At 50.1% G+C, this 16,469-nt stretch overlaps 1 protein-coding gene across 1 annotated transcript in view; it reads right to left on the reverse strand.

Annotated features, from left to right (window-relative positions):
• Positions 1-16,469, reverse strand: part of Lrrc75a (leucine rich repeat containing 75A) — a gene marked incomplete at its 5' end in the record, with an annotated part of 48,851 nt that overhangs the window by 12,963 nt on the left and 19,419 nt on the right. Inside the window, 1 exon segment of the mRNA XM_013522211.1 lies at positions 4,589-4,717. Coding sequence (XP_013377665.1) covers positions 4,589-4,717 — 129 coding nt within the window.

Genomic DNA, 16,469 nt, shown 5'->3' on the forward strand with positions numbered 1-16,469 from the left:
GAGCGAATGGCACTCTGAGTTTTGGATTGTGACTTTCAATTGTATTTAACAGTTGTTAAGAAAACAGGGGTAAATACATTTTTTTTTTTTTTTTTCCTGTACTGGCAATCGAACTCACGATCTCGCACTTGCCAGGCAGGCGCTGTGCTGCTGAGCTAAATCCCCAGCCCCTATCTCTTGGTTCTTTTATCTTTAAATGTACTGGCAATCGAACTCACGACCTCGCACTTGCCAGGCAGGCGCTGTGCTGCTGAGCTAAATCCCCAGCCCCTATCTCTTGGTTCTTTTATCTTTAAAATAAAATAAAAAAAATTTAAAAACCAGATAAGGAGAGTTCTAGCTTGTTTGTTTTTGTGGAGCTGGGGATGGAACCCAACCTCTCACACATGTGAGGCAGTGCTCTACCACTGAGCTACACCCTTAGCCTTGGAGCTGGGATTTTATTTAAACTATGATACCACACTGAAGGACTTTCAGTGAGCTGAATCCAATTTTTTTTTTTTTTCGGTACTGGGAATCGAACTCGTGACCTCGCGCTTGCCAGGCAGGAGCTGTGCCGCTGAGCTAAATCCCCAGCCCCCTGAATCCAATTTACCTGTAGCACAAATAAGCCCTCTGGTGGCTCCCCAGAGTATAGGAGGTAGGGAGGCAAAAGTGGAGGCCAGGAGGCCAGTCAGGCTATTCCAGTAGCTCTGGAGACAGATTTTGGCAGAAGGAAAAAGCAGCACAGAGAGAGAGAAATGGCAAGTCAAAGACCAACAACTATGGCTCATTTTCAGTGCCATGCTCAGGCCAGCAAGGCAGGTTGTCTATAGGCTCAGGGCCCCAGATGTGCCTGGGGACTCTGTCCTGCCTGCAGCCCTTCACCTGGGTGCACAGACCCAGCCCTGCCTCCCCTGGTGGCTGGGACTCGCCAAGCTTCTTCCAAGGGCCCGCCACCTTAGCAGTGGGAAGCTTGTCAGTCCTGTGGTGCTTCCCCATGAGATGGGGCAGGAAAAGCTGCAATGCATAGCTTGTCGCTAGGATGCACATTGTAAGAGCCAGTCAAAGACAGCCAAGTATGCTACCTCTGTACTTCCCCTTTGCAGCCCCATAAAACCTCCCTTTGTGGGCCCTTGAGGCCTGACATTTTGAGGGACAGTCGACTCCTGGTCAGTGCCTGTCTGACGTTAAAGAAATCCGCCTCCAAATCCTGGGTGTCATTTTGGTGTTTCTGCTTGTCGTAGCACTCCCATCTCGTAGCTGATGGGCACCCACCCTGGAGCTGATGCCTCTGTCTACAATGTCTAGTCCCACCACCAGGGGTGCTGGGAGCCTCTCGGGTGCACAGAGGTAAGAAGGGGAAGTCCCATGCAGTTCTGGGCCAGCACAGGTGGCTGCAGTAGGGCTGCCCATGTCACCAGCCATAGGATCCTGCTGCTAGGACTTCCTACCCCAGCCTCACCCTCTGCTGGGCAAGTCCTTCAAGACAGCCTCTCCTGACACATGGCCTCGGGCAGGGCAGGGCAACCAGGGGCCAGGTCCCTGGGCTTTCTGTGGGCAGAGCCTACCCTGGCGGCTTTGAAATCTCAGTCAGAGACTAGCCTGTTGTTCTTTAAGACTGAGCAGCAGGGGCCATGCCTTACTGGCTGATAACTCCATACCTGACCTGCTGGGCCTGAGCACAGAGCCAGCATGCAGCAGATGCTCACCGGCCTGTCACTCATCACCTGGCTGCTTAGCACTGAGGTCTTCTGTGCCAGCACATGCAAGTGTCTCTTGTGATCGATCTCTCACTTTCTCTCTCCCTCCCTCCTTCCTTCCTCTTCTCCCTCCCTTTCTCCTCTTCCCACTCCCTTTCTCCTTTTCCCTCTCCTCCCTCCCCTCCTCTCCCCTCTCTCCTGTCTCTCTGGTACTGGGGCTTGAAGCTTGAGCCCAGGGCCTTTGCACTGAGTCACATCTTCAGCCCTTTTTAGTTTGAGACAGGGTCTTGCTAAATTGTTAAACTGCCAAGTCGGGCTTGAACTTGTGTTCCTCCTGCCTCAGCCTCCCAGGAATTACAGGTATGCACCACCACACTTGGCTAATCATCTCATTTAACTCTCAAAATAGCTTGGCGGGAGAGATTAATTTTGTAGAGTTGAGGAAAACACAGTTTAAGGAACCAAGTGATCTGAGAAGGGTCATGCCATGCAACAGACGGAGGGTTTGGGTCCCCTCCAAATGCATGTGTTGAAACCCTCATACCCAAGGTTAGGCAGTAGGGCCTCAGGGAGCAGTTAGGTTGTGAAGGTGAAGCCTGATGATGACCTTGCGAACAGGAGGCCAGAGAGCTCTTCGGGCCTCTTTCTGGCTTGTGAGGACTCAAGTAGGTGGCAGTATGCTACCAAGAAGAAGGCTCTCACCAGACACCCTGATCCTAGACTTCAGCCTCCAGAATAATGAGAAAATTCTCTTCTTTTCCTGGTACTGGGGATTGAACTCAGGACCTGGCCCATGTTATGCAAACACAGTGGTACTGAACTACATTTCCACCTTTGTAAATTACGAGACAGGGTCTTGCTAATTTGCCCAGGCTTGCCTTAAGCTTACCCAGCCTTTCCTCAACTCTAAATGGGGATTCTCCTGCCTCAGCCTCCCAGGCAGGAGAATTTCTGTTATTTATAAGCCTCCCTCCCCCTGCCTATGGCACTTTATTATAGCAGCATTTCTGGGGCTCCCTGGCAGGAGTCCAGCGCAGTTGGCTGCCCCTTGCCTGTCTAGTTCCTTTTCCTTCCCTCCCTCTGTCCCCAAGCCCTCTGTGCAGCTTGGCTACCTTTGACTTCTCAGGTGCCTGCATTTCCAGGGCCTCTGATCTTGCTCAAGTTTGTTAATAAATGTCTTCTTCTGCATGCATTTTTCTTAGGTGAGATCTTATCTATTATTTTCACATAATTTTGTTCTTTGAGAAATTTCTCAGTTGCAGTATTCATTTCTTACTCCTCTACCCACCTCTCTCCACTCTCATTCTGGGGCCCAACCTGTGCGGGTGTGAACTGCCCGGCATGGTGTATGCACTACCCACCATAAACACAAGGCACTTTTCAGACCCTATCCCTACAGCTGGCTTCCATCAGTTTCCCAGACTAGACCGTGACTTCCAAGAGTGCTGTCCTACGAGGTATTTTTTCTTTTTATTTCTGTAGCACTTTGCATGGTGCCTAGTATATAGCAAGCATTCAGTTCACTCATTCAATCCTCTATTAACATTAATGTTTACTATTATGTGGCCTATGCTAGGGAGACAATGGTGAGCAAAATCAGACTTATCTGTCTTGAGCTTAATGAAGTTTTTTGTTGTTGTTGCTAAAAAAAGTCAAGTTATGGCCCCTTTAGTCCCCATACAGACCCTGGTTCCAGCTCTCTGCTCCCGTTGCATGGGGTCTGATGAGAGCCATTAACTGCTTGCCCAGCACCAAGTCACTGTGTGGGCCCATGGAAGATTTAACCCTGTACCATGTTACTTCCTTACCCGAGTTTTATTTTCCTCAACTCTAAAGGGGGAAAAAATCTTGCCTATTTTTTTTATTTTGAGAGCCACATTGCCTGTCATTCCTTTCACCTATAGGCATTTCAATTCCGGTTCTGGAAAAGATAGGGGTCTGACACCTGCAAGGCCTCCTCTGCAGTGCAGAGGACACCCATCTGTAGTGCAGCACCTTCCTGCTTCCCCAGGCCAGACCAGGCGTGAGAGGCTGAGGTGGCCAGTCTCAGCTGGGTGGTTCCTCATGGCCCTCGGCACCCACAGCTCCTCTCCCCTCCACTTCCAGCTGCCCGCCTGCCAACCCTCACTCTCAGCTTTACTTGAGCCCCGTATCCCTGCCTTCTGCTGACCCAGGCTCCCAGTTCCCAGGCCCTCACCGCTAGCTCCACCTCTGAGTTTTGGCACCAGCAGCCCCCAAAGCCAGGGGAAAGGGCCCAGAAAGAGTCACAGATGGGGTCAGCTCCAGGAGACACCTTTCCCCTGAGCAAGGGGCAGCTCGCTGGGTGACTGCGGCCAGGTCTGTGCCCATGCCGAAGAGGGCAGAGCCTGGAGACCACCCCAATGCTCACCCAACTCTGAGATGAGGTGCTTCCCTCCTGTACCCCTTAGTCCTGTTTTGGCCTCTGGCCCTGCCACAAAACAAGTGCTTCTTTTGGAAGCTGCTGGAAATTGAGGGGTGGGAAGGAAGGAACCAAACAACAGACAAGAGCCCCCCGGGCAGGGGCTGAAGAGCAGGCTTGGAGCCTGGAGAGCCGTGGAGTTTTTCCTGCTGAGCTGTGGCGGGTCAGGCAGGAAGAGTGAAGCGGTGGGGGTGATCTGACGCTCTGCTTCACTCTGCCATGGGAGGGAAGCCCACACGGTGCTGGAGCTTCTACTTTTTTAAGGTAATCAGAATATAGGGATCATATAAAATATTATTTTTAAAAATGCTGGCAGTGAATGCTACCAGTAGAAGGGGGCCTAAAGCCCACCCTCTCGGTGCCTGAAGGAGGGGGCCTGTCTTCCTTGGGCCCGGAGCGACTCTGCCCGAAAAGGCGCCCACCTCACACCCTGGGGCCAGGCTGGCTTAAGCCACAGCTGCCCTACCGGCTTAGGGCAGTGGATGTAGCGTGCCAGGCTGATGATGAGGTCATGAGTGATGGGGTCCACCAGGTTCCGGAAGCTGGCATAGCGATACAGGACATCGTCCAGGGAGGTCGACTCCATGCCCAGGTCCTGCAAGAGCAGAGGAAGCCCACAGGTGAGGAGTGGGCATCCAGGTCAAGTGCCACCCACTCCCCTGTGCCCCCCAGAGTAGCAGGTGCAGCTCCCTGGAGGCAGCTCAGCCTCCCTCAGATCCCGGGCAAGGAAGCAGCTACTGGACTCCCTCAGGGGACCAGGAAAAACCCCTGCCTCTGTCTCCCAGCTGAGGAAGAGGAGGGACCCACACTGGCACCTGCAGCCTCTGAAGTTCCTGTAGGTGCTGGTTTATGAGTCTCACCCAAGACAGCCCCCCGTGCTTCACTTCTTGGGTTCCCCCAACCATGAAGCCAAGCATGGTGGTCTCAGCCCTAGTGGCTGTGCCTCCGTGGCAGAGGGGGCAGAGTGTGGAAAACCCCCGCCCTGTGATGAGATTGGTTGCTGGTCTCCGCTCGTGTTTCTGCTATAGACAACCCAACTTCAGTGTCCCTTGTCCTGGAGGCTTTTGAGCTGTGGGATTCTAAGAAGAAGAGGCCAGGTACGGGGAGGAAGCCCCACCAGGGCCCAGTAGGGTGTACAGTGGGGTCCCTATAATGGACAGGGAGGAGGATGGATGAGAGCAACACCAAGTGGGGTGGGGCAAGTGCTGCAGGAACAGAGGCTCCTCTGGACTGAGGAGGGAAAGAAGTCTGCTGGTGGTGAGGTGTGGAACAGGGCAGCAAAGTACGGCACTGTGGCCTCCGAGGAAGTGGCAGAAGCAGAAGCAGAAGCAGAAGGCCTCTCTGACTTTTCTCTCAGCAGGTCACAGCCTGGCTCCAGAGCCAGCAGTGTCCCTCATGCACTGGAGGGAAGGAGCGCCTTTATCCTCGAAAATACACAGACCACAGAGAGTCTGAATGGACACGGCTTGCTCAGTTTATAGTATTGTTTTCTGATCAGAACTCTGTCCATAAAAATTCACACATTTCTGTTTTCTTCTGTGTGTGTGTGTGTGGTAGTGGGGATCAAACTCGAAGCCTTCTCACTCAACTTTATTCCCAGCACTCCCCCCCCCCTTTTTCCTTTTTATTTTGACACAGGGTTTCACTAAGCGGCTCGGGTTGGGCTAGAACTTGTGATCATCCTGCCTCAGTCTCCCAGACTGCTGGGATTACAGGCATGCACCACCATGCCCAGCTTTAATTTTGAGTCATGGTCTTACTAAATTGCTCAGACTGGCCTTGAGCTTGAGATCTGCTGCCTCAGTCTCCTGACTAGTGGTGATTACAGGCATGTGCCACCACACCTGAAAGATTTCTCTTCATTTAGTCTCTCTCTCTCTCTGTCTCTCAAATCAGGCCCTAGGAATAAAACTCGGGATCTCCTGCATGCACTCTGTTCCCCACCCCTTCATTTGAACTTCAAGAAGGGGCCAGTTTGGGAGCTTTATTTCCTCCCTTTGCAGAAATGAACCTCAGGGGCCACTGCAGTGCCCCCGCCAGGTTCGCTGGCTGCTGTGGGGACCAGGAGTCCGGGGCACAAGGTGAGGCGTGTCTGAGGGGAGGGGGCTTCTGAAACCCTGGCTGCTGAGGTCTGGAGCAGGGCCTTTGCAGAAGCAAGGATAGCAGCTGCCTTGACCTCTGCCCCACCCTGGCTGTTCAGCCGTGCTGCAGCCGTGCTGCACCCGGAAGCGAGCTACCTAATACTACCCAGTCGAGTTTTCTCATCTGTAACAGGAAACAGTGACCCAACACCAAAAGTCAGCAAAACAAAGCCAAGTAATATGGGCAAAGCCTTTGGCAGGGATCACAGTGCCCATGAGAACGGCTCCCCTCCCCCCTCCCCCTTCTCCTCCTTCTTCCAGGGCCTTGAGGCCCCTCTACTCCCTCTGCAGCCACTCTTAACCTCTTTCTATGCCACGGACCCACCTGATGTGTGAAAAGCCATGAACAGTGCAGAACAATGCGGGACTCTGGGCAGGACAGGGACCGTGGCACACGAAGTCTATGCTGCCCTCATGGTCTGGACTGTGTGGACACATGGGTTCCCAGGACATACACTATTACCCAGCAATGTGTACAAACATGGCCCTGCCCTGTGGGCAGAGGGAAGCTGGGGCTGGAGACTCAAGAAAGCAGCAAGGCAAAGGGCTTGTGTGGCAGGGTCTCGGCAGGCTGTGTGGTCAAAGGGCTGTGGCCCGGCATCCAGCTTCTCACAGCTTACAGCTCCAGGCTCTTCTTCCTGGGGACAGGGAGGTGGCGATTCCCACGGCCAGAGGTCAGAGGTGCAGAGTCATTTTTCTTTCCCAGTCTGTTGCAAGCTGGGTTGCTCCTCTGTGGCAGTCAAGTCAAAGTCAGTCCCCGCCCCTCCTCTGCTTTGCCCCTGTACAGCCCTTCCTGTGTGTGTACCCCAGACCCCTAGTGGTCTCAGGTCCTGGCTGGCCCCCAACTTCCTGTAAGTCTGTGGGCAAGAGATCACTTCTTGGAAACTGTTTCCCCGTGCCCAAAACAAGCAGGCAAATTGCAAAGGGAGCTACCAAACAGTACAAGCTCTCGGGGCACGAGGTGGGCAGCAGGGTGGACGGGGGTAGGTCAGAGGAGCCAGCAAGATTGTGGGCAGAGCAGCTCTTGTTTCAAACAAGCAAAAATAATCAAACAAACAAATGAGCTCTGCTACTAAAGAGAAGTCGGAAAGCCCCAGACTAAAGAGATGGTGGCCTGGGTTTCCTGTGTTCCTACCATCCCACCCCTCTTTCCAGGCCCCTACCCTTCTGGATTAGTCAAGGCCACTCCATCCTGAAAGTCCTAGGAAAACCGCAGGGAGAAGATTCAAAGACCCCTCCCCAGAGCCCACTCCCCCAGAGTTCCTCCCTCCTGTCCTGTCACCCTGGGTGCCCTGGCGCTGACAGTGCTACCCTCTCTGTCAGGAGTGCTGTCTGGTCCGTGAGTTTGTCGCTTGATGAGGGCGGGGGCCTGCTCTGGGTGAGTGACAAACGCCCTCCCTGGGAATCCTATTTGGGGTGGGCAGGACAGCAACAGGTAACACCTGGTAGGGGCTGAGCAAAGGCTGCCGCATATCTATTGCTTTATCTCTACCCCGCCCAAGTCCATAGAATGTGCTGTTTTAGGGCACCCCACACCCTGAGGACCTGTGTCCCCTTATGCTCCTTTCCGTGAGTCAGTTTATTGGTGATGACCGTCTCTCCCCACCAGGGGCTACCCCTGGGGCTGGGTGGGAGATGCTCAGGGTGTCTCTGGAGGCTGCAGCCCCAGAGGCCAGGCTCCTCTCTCACTCTGCACCCACAGCTGCGCCAGTGCCGCACTGAGGGCCCTCGAGTTCTGCTCTGCTTTGGCCTGGTGCCTGTGTGTGCACGAGGGAGGTGGGATAATCAAATTCAGATGTGGCCTGTACAGGCGCCAGCCTTGGAGTGGCTGGTTTGTCTTGCAGTGCATGGGGCACTGAGGACAAGCTTGTCTTTCTCACTGGGGGACTAAACTGCACCATCTCTAGGAACTGTGTACATGGATAGCTGCTTATCAGAAGTCTGGGAGCTTATTATTAATCAGGAAGTGCATTGAGTCACTCTCTGGGCAGGTGTGGCCGGACCGAGCCATCGCCAGCTGTTCCCTGACACACGGTGTCTTGAGGAAGCGGAGCTTCCACATGACCCGAGCTTGAATAACCAGGTTTGAGGACTTGTTGTAATGGGACAAGAGAGGTCAAGGCATAGAGGTTTCAAAAAGTAATCAGAGGGCTGGGGTATAGCTTGATGGAGAGCAGTTTCCTAGCACAGGGAGGCCCTGGGTTCCATCCTGAGTACTGAAAAAAAAAAAAAAAAAAAAAAAAAGAGCAGAGATTCATACAAGGGGTCAGAACAGTGAGTCCTAACATGTGTCTAAAGACCTCAGGGAAGTTGGGTGTGGCAGCACAGCCTGTAATCCCAAATACTCTGAGAGGCTGAGGCAGGATGACTGCAAAGTTCAAGCCTAGCTGAGGGCAATTTAGTGATTTAGCAAGATCCTGTTTTAAAATAAAGACCTAGGTTCAATCCCTAGTACCACCAGAAAACCAACCAACCAACCAACCTCAGGAAGGGCGCTTAGAGACCCTTGGTGCGAAGAGTTCAAGGGGCTTCTTTCCCAAACACATAATCCATGTGACACTGGACTTTCCTCACAGACATCAACCAAAATGGTCTGTTGCAAAAGGAGGAATGCGGAAGCAGCAGGTCTGAGAAACCAGCTATGTAGTTCAGGTTGGCCTTGAACTCACTGTGTAGCACGGACAGCAATCCTCCTGTCTCAGCCTCCAGAGTGCTGGGATTATAGGAGTGTGCCACCACGCCTGGCTTCTACATGAGTTTTGGTGGGGACAAACCACGGCAATGGTCTGGAAAAGAGCTAGGGTAGAAGTCACCAAAGAATTTCAACATTTGCCTGTGGGCTAGCTGTCTTCTTTTCTTGGCCTTTGTTGGTAGAATGGGAGTTTTAGGCTCAAGGCACTACTACTATTGTTATTTTTTTTTAAATATGAAAATGACCCTACGAATGACCAAATCTGGCACTTTGCATTTGGGTTTGCACATGTGTATGCACCACTGGCCCTGAACTTGCACACCCACTGTTGCCCTTGTTCTTCAATACCTGCTCATCACTGGACTCACACCTCTGCTTTCTGTTCCTGCACTGCTGGGAGCATCGGTCACTAGTCCCTGCTTTCTCCCAGAAGGGACACATAGGTGGCTTCTTTTTCGAGCTCCAGATTACACAAACAGTCCTTTATGTTGAAGTCACATCTAAAGATGACCTGCTTGATACAAACTCTCTCCAAAATATCACACGTTACTCAGCTGCCCTCCAGTATTTAGTACTGCTGATGGCTCTGAGGCTGCTGGATTGTTTCTTTAGCTGCTTTTTCAAGCCGAGGCTCCTGTAGGGCTGTTTTTGCCACTAAACCCCAGCCGTGTCTCCTGGAAGGTGCCAACACACTGTTGGCTTCTTCGAACATCAGTTCAGCACACAACACAGCCTAAAACGCAGGTGATAGCTTTACAACAGAGTCTGGAGGTCATCAAATGGACACCCCATTCACGACGTCTTCAGATTCCTAAACCCCTTCCTTATCTCTCTTCAATAACCCCAACTGGGCCTCAATTTCTTATCACCACCCCACAAACCCTCTTGGCACTTGATTCTTCCGTTCCAAATACAAATCAACTTCTCAGTTGTTTCAATTCTCAGACCTAAAAAGCACCTTCCCTCCCAACAGGTAGAGAAATGAGAAACGTTTTCCATTGCTGGCAGGAATGTGAAACGGTGTAGCCACCATGGAAACAGCAGGCGGTTTCTCAAAATATTGAACACAGAATTTTACAAGATCTAGTAATTGCACTCCCGGGTATACTACTCAAAGAACTGAAAGCAGAGTGTTACGGTTTAGAGCTAAACTGCCCTGCACACCTCATGTGTTCAGAGGTGGAGCTTTCGGAAGGTGACTGACGTGGGACCCTGTACTCACTCGTGGGCTCAGCCGATGATGTTCATGGCAGATGTGCTGTTGGGAGGTGGGACACTGGGGACGCGCCTTGAAAGGGTCTCTCTCCCGGTAAGCAGCTTTCCTTTGCTACGAACCTTCTCCATGATGTCTCTGCCTCAGAGCCTGCCAGTCATGGACTGAAATCCCTGAAGCTGAGGGTCAAACGTCTCTTCCTTGAAGATGCGGTGCTGAGTCTCTGTCCCAGTGACAGGAAGGCAGCTGATCAAACACAGCGTCTCACAGAGCTATTTTATACTCCAGTTCATAGCAGCCAAGAGATGGAAGCAACCTGAGTGTCTATGATACACGACTGGATGCAGAAAATGTGGTATAAAGATACAGTATAATAGTATTCAAATGTAGGAAGGAAAGAAATCCTGATGCACACCACAACGTGGATGAACTCTGAGGACATTACACTGAGTCAAGCAAGCCAGTCAGAGAAGGACAAATATTTTATGGTTCCACTTAGATAAGGTCCTCAGAGTAGGCAAACTCATAAAGGCGGAGTACAGTGGTGGTTTCTAAGTGCTGGCAAGGGGAATGGGGAGGTGGTCTCAGCAGCTACTGAATTTCAGCTTTGTAAGATTAAAAACGTTCCAGAGATGGGTTGTACAATGTGATGCACTTAATGCTACTGAACTGTACAATTACAAATTGTTAAAATGGTAAAATTTATAATGTGCATACTTTACCAAAATTAGGAAGGAAGGAAGGAAGAAAGAAGGAAGGAAGGAAGAAGGAAGGAAGGAAAGGAGGAAGACAGGCAGGCAGGCGGGGAGGCAAATACAGAACCTGCTTGAGACAAGAGGGTACAGACAAGGATACATAGACACCTGGCTGTTTTTTTCACCCCTGCTCATCATGCTTGGTTCTTAAAATTGTTTCCCCCTTAAGAACAGGGTCTTACTATGTTGCCTAGGGTGGCCTAAGCTCTGGGCTCAAGCAATCCTCCTGCCCTGGCCTCTAGACTAGCTGGGAATATAAGCATGCATCACATCACCAGGCTGGTTCTTAAACAGTTTTGCTTCCCTGTGCCCAGTGGTAATCTGTTTTCTCTGGATTTATCTTCAATATTGGAGTCTATCTACAGTCATTTTTCAGCCTGTGTCTTTCAGCCTTTTCAGCATGATTTGCCAGTGGAAACCCAGTATCAGTTCTCAGCATCTCTTTTCGTGTTCTTTCAATGATGTGTTCTTGTTGGGGGAGGGTCTCAAGTTCACCCCCACGCCACAGACTTCACATTCCACGGCATCATCACTCCTTCCGCTGCCAACAACAGGACTGCAAGTCAGCTGGCTTTTCTTTTCCTTGCCATTCTATTCTTATTTTGCTTACTTATCTCTCTTTCCATCTCATTCTGTTGGTTTTCTTCTCCATCTCAGCCTGGCCTGTTTTTGTGGCTCTTTGTTCTTTTCCTACCAAGTTCATTTCTTCAGCATCTTGCTGTAGATCACTTTGAGGTCAGGGCTCATGTTGCACAGCGTGTATAAAACATCCAGGTTTTGCAGCTCACCCTCAGAGATGGCGTGACCAAGGATCAGCATGTCCTTGCCATCACTGTCTCCCAGTACGAGCTGAATTCAGCTCTTCAGGCTCTGGCTTGCCATTCAGTTCACAGGACATCTGTGGATAGTGGCCACATCTCTCAGGTCACCCTTTCCCCCCTTCCTGCATGCTGGGTTCTGAAAGCTGCTCCTTGAGTGGCTGTCGATGCACACAGAGGTGTGGGAGAGGGAGCAGCAAGGGGAGGGTGAGTGGCGATCTTTCTGTGTCAGAGCCATCATTTGTGTGGCACCTTCCAATTGCCTGCCGTTCTTTTTTGCAGTGCAAGGCTCCTGCACACACTCTGCAAATGCTTTACCACTGAGCCATAGCCCAGCACAACTGCTGCTCCCATCAGGGAGGTCCTGAGCCTGAAAGAGAACATGGCTTCCAGATTCCTGTAGGTCCCTGATTCCACAGGAGAATCCTGGACCGGTTCTTTTTTGGATCAGCTCCTCCCTGACAGCAAGAAGTTCCTCTCAGACTGTCCACCTGTCTCTGTTTTCAGTGTTCTCAGATGTTCATCTTTTTAAGAGGGGTCTCCCGAGGTATGTGAAAGGATGCTGGGAGGATCCACAGGGCAGGTTGCCAGGCACATTCTATTTTAAACTTCAACTCCCCGTTTCCCTTTGAAACAAGAGGCTTCAAGCCCATTCCCCACGGGCAATGAGCAGGCATTAGTCTCCCCTCCAGGCATGACTCCACAGTTTCTGCAACGGCACAGCCGGGGGAGGGAGGCAGCGAGCTCTGAATACTAACCGGGAAAGGTAGACAGCGGCAATGTTGAAGCCACCATAGCTGAGTGTGCAGAGCTCCTTAATGAGGGTGTAATCAAACACAGCCCACCAGAAGGAAATTAATGAGAGCTCAGAGGGCAAGCAGGAAATGGAAGAGGGCTGACTCGAGGACAGCCTAGGCAGTTTCTCCCAAGGGAGAGGTCAAGCTGGGGAATACTGGCGGCAGCTGGATGCCTGAACTCCTACCTCCTTCCTTGTGACATTCTGGCTTGCCTTCCAGGGGAATCCCAGGGGAGGGAAGGGAAATGTCAGGTGCTGTTAGGGAAACACAACCTGAGGAAGCCACCAGGGAGAGAAGTCAGGGCATCTCAGAATTAAAGAGGCCACGGCAGATGAGGCTTGCTTCTCTAGGAAGACAACAGTGTGTTAGGAACAAGGACAGAGTCCTAAAGTGTCACCAGAAGGGGAGGGGATGGTAGTACATAGACAAATGCAGCACACAAATGTGGGGTGCAGTAGGTTAAATGGTGGTCGCTTAAAGATGTGCCTATGTCCTCATTCCTGGAACCTGTGAAGGTCATGCCTTCTGGAAAAAGGGTCTTTGCAGATTGTAACACATGGGGTGCACGCGGGGGGGTGGGGTGGTGCAGCCAAGACCACCAGGATTGTATAAGGGCAACATGGCATGGAATTTATTGTGCCTGGGTGCCGGCAGACAGAAAGTGAAAAGGAGTCAGGTCCGACTGACTGATTTAATCGTCTCTGTATGAGCATATCCACGTGGCCCTCAACCCATACAGGTGTCTGGGTCAGAGACAGAGAAGGGGGCAACATGAGGGTAGAGCCAGAGCTGGGGCTGCCAAAGCTGGAAGGGGAATGAACAAAACCTCCTCAGCGCCTCTAGAGGGGACTCAGACCTGCTGACATCCTAGACTTCTGGCCTTCAGAGCTGTGAGAGAATAGATTCTGTTCTAAGTCAGTCAGTTGGTGGTGATTTGCTACAGTAGCCCCAGGGAGTCAATACACAGGTTGAGACAGAGTGCAGAGGAGGTGCAAAGGAGACAAGGCCACATCAAGGGGGTGGAGACCCCTGTCTCCTCCACTGCTGCTGACCCAAGCCGAAAGCAGAGTGTGGGCAACCGGGGACCACATGGTCAGACATCTGTTCTATATCACCACAAGTCCTGGACTTCTGTTGGCACCTATGTCCCCAAAACACTCTCCTTGACCGTCTGCTTCCACCAGAGAGTTGTGCTGGCCAGAAATGTTTCCTGTAGGACCGCCTGCCCCCAAATGGCTCTCAGTTCAGTATAAGAATATTTAAAAGTAAGTGGGGAAGGAAGTCCTGATACATGCTCCAAAGTGGATGAACCTGGCGATATTATGCTAAACGAAATGAACCAGTCGCAGAAGGACAGCTACTGGATGATTCCTTCTATATGAGGTACCTAGAGAGGCACATTGCATAGAGGCAGAAAGTGGAATGGTGGTTGCTAGTGGGTGGGGTAGGCATGGGGGGAATAGAGACATTATTTAATGGGAACAGAGTTTCAACTTGGGAAGAGGAAAAAGCGCTGGAGATGGAGAGTAGAGATGGCGACATAATAGTGTCAGTGTATTAATACACTCTACACTTAAAAGTGGATAAGATGGTAGATGTGGGGTGCTATGATTTGAGTAAGTGTCCTCCAAAGGTTCATGTGCTAAGGCTTGGTCCCCAGTACATAGTGCTACTGGAGGGTTGAAGGTGGGGCCTAGTGGGAAGTCTTTTGGTTATTAGGGGTGCACCCTTGGAGAGGAGAGTGAGACCTCTGCCCTTTCTGTTCTTCTCTTCCCCTTTTTGGTTATGAGATAAGTGATTCTGCTTCACCCTGTGCTCCCACTATGATGGGTCACCACAGGTCAAGTGATTATGGACTGAAACCTCCAAGACTGTGAGCCAAAATAAACCTTTCTTCTTATAAGCTGATTATCCCAGGTGTTTATTATAGTAACAGAATGCAAACTAACACATTATTTGTGTTGTACCACAGTGAAAAAGGTGAGCTTACATCTTTGGAAGTAATGTAAACAGAGGTGAGACCATAAGCCACCATGGCTCCCTATGATTCCTCTCACTAGCATGGCCTAGGACACATGATCCTGGCAAATCAAGAGGAAGTGTGAAATGACTGAAGGAGGTGGGGCTGAGAGATGGGAAGAATAGGGGAAGACAGCTGAAGGAATCAAGCAATAAACGAAATCGAATCCAGCACAAAGCCTGTAGATGGGGAGGAGTGGGAGGTGTTGGAAGTAGTGGGGGCCAAAGATGAAAACAGGAAACAAACCAGGGTTTCAGAAGCTGTGGGCTGGAACCACCTGCGCAAGGGGACACTCCGAGAATGATGGGTTTGTTTGCTCTGGAGACTGGAAAGTGTCAAGGTGTCCTCAACCCAGAATTAAGCAGAGGGAAACAGATGGACATCAAGTCCAAATCAGCTCGGGAATGTATAAATCTGGTATTTCCCACATCTGTAGAGTTCATGAGTGGCATCTCAGTGTCTAACAGATTGGTCTCCAATTTCTAACTAATATAGGTTAATTGAGAAATTAATTTAATTTAATTTAATTTAATTTAATTTAATTTTTGTCTTTTTGAGACAGGTTCTTGCTATGCAGCTCAGGCTGAACTTGAGTTCACTTTGTAGCTTAGGCTGGCCTTGAACTTGCAACGATCCTCCTGCTTCAGCCTCCTGAGTGCTGGGATTACAGGCATGTGCCACCATGGCCAGCGAGAAATTAATTTTAGGCCATGGCTTTGAGCAGAACACTGAAGGACCATTTGGCCAAGTTTGTACCAGTTCTGAAATATGTAAGAGAACTTCATATTCACAATATCTACAGGCTTAATTTATTAAATTTTAACAACTATTTAGAAACCTGGGAGTGGTCTGCTTTTTAGCATGAGTGCTTATAGTCTTAAGAAAACTGGCTATGTCAAATCTGGAAAATTACCGCAAGATCTTTAAGGAGGGCTAGGGTGTAGCTCAGTGGAAGAATGCTTGCCTAGCATGCCCAAAGGCCCTGGGTTCAAACCCTAGCACTGGGGGAGAAAAGATCTTTAAGGCAATCTAATTACCTAAGTTAAACACCCCCTACAGATTTATTAATAGAATAATGAAATCGGTAAGTTAAATGGTGAAGTGAAGCAAATCAGATACACATATTTAAATATCATGTTGTTTCCCTTGTGTGAGAAACCCGAAGGGTAAATAAGGACCCAAATGGATGATACACATTGGAAAGGAGGAAAAAATGGTCAAGTGGGACGAGGAACAAGGGAGGGAGAGACGGCAAGGGAAGGGAGGGAAACAGGGATAAAAATTTAAAAAGCATGGAAGGAAAACAATAGAAATAAAATTTTGTAACGGGGTGTGGATGTGGGAAAAAGAATTAAGATATATCATGCCCAGGTACAAATTCCCTATGATGAATGTGATCATTATGTATGTCCAAAGTGTACCAGTAAAATTTTGAAAAACCCAAGTAAAGTTCTACATAAGGATGTTTTAGTCAACAACAGACTACATGTATGACGGTGGTCCTGTAGGGTTATAATGGAGCTAAGAAATTCCTACTGCCTAGTGACACCACAGCCAATGACATCCTACTGCCCCATATTACTTTTTCTTGTTTTTTTTTTTTTTTTGAGACAGGGTTTCACATGTAGTTTAGGCTGTCCTTGAACTATGTAGCCCAGGCTGGCCCTGAACTCATGCTGACCCTCCTGCCTCAGCCTTCTGGGTGCCAGGATTACAGGCATGCACCACCATGCCCTGCAGCCCCATATGTTGGGGAGCTAGCAGTGTAGACAGATGCATATAGGAGATGGAGTTATGTAAAGTTGATAGATACATAATACTTGATAGCTTATCTGTACTATAGTTTTTATCACCATGATGAATTCCATATATATATATATATATATATTCCATATATATGGAATAATATAT

This window comes from Chinchilla lanigera, unplaced genomic scaffold (assembly GCF_000276665.1).
Source record: "Chinchilla lanigera isolate Chin_1 unplaced genomic scaffold, ChiLan1.0 scaffold00066, whole genome shotgun sequence".
In the NCBI taxonomy this organism is placed as follows: Eukaryota; Metazoa; Chordata; class Mammalia; order Rodentia; family Chinchillidae; genus Chinchilla; species Chinchilla lanigera.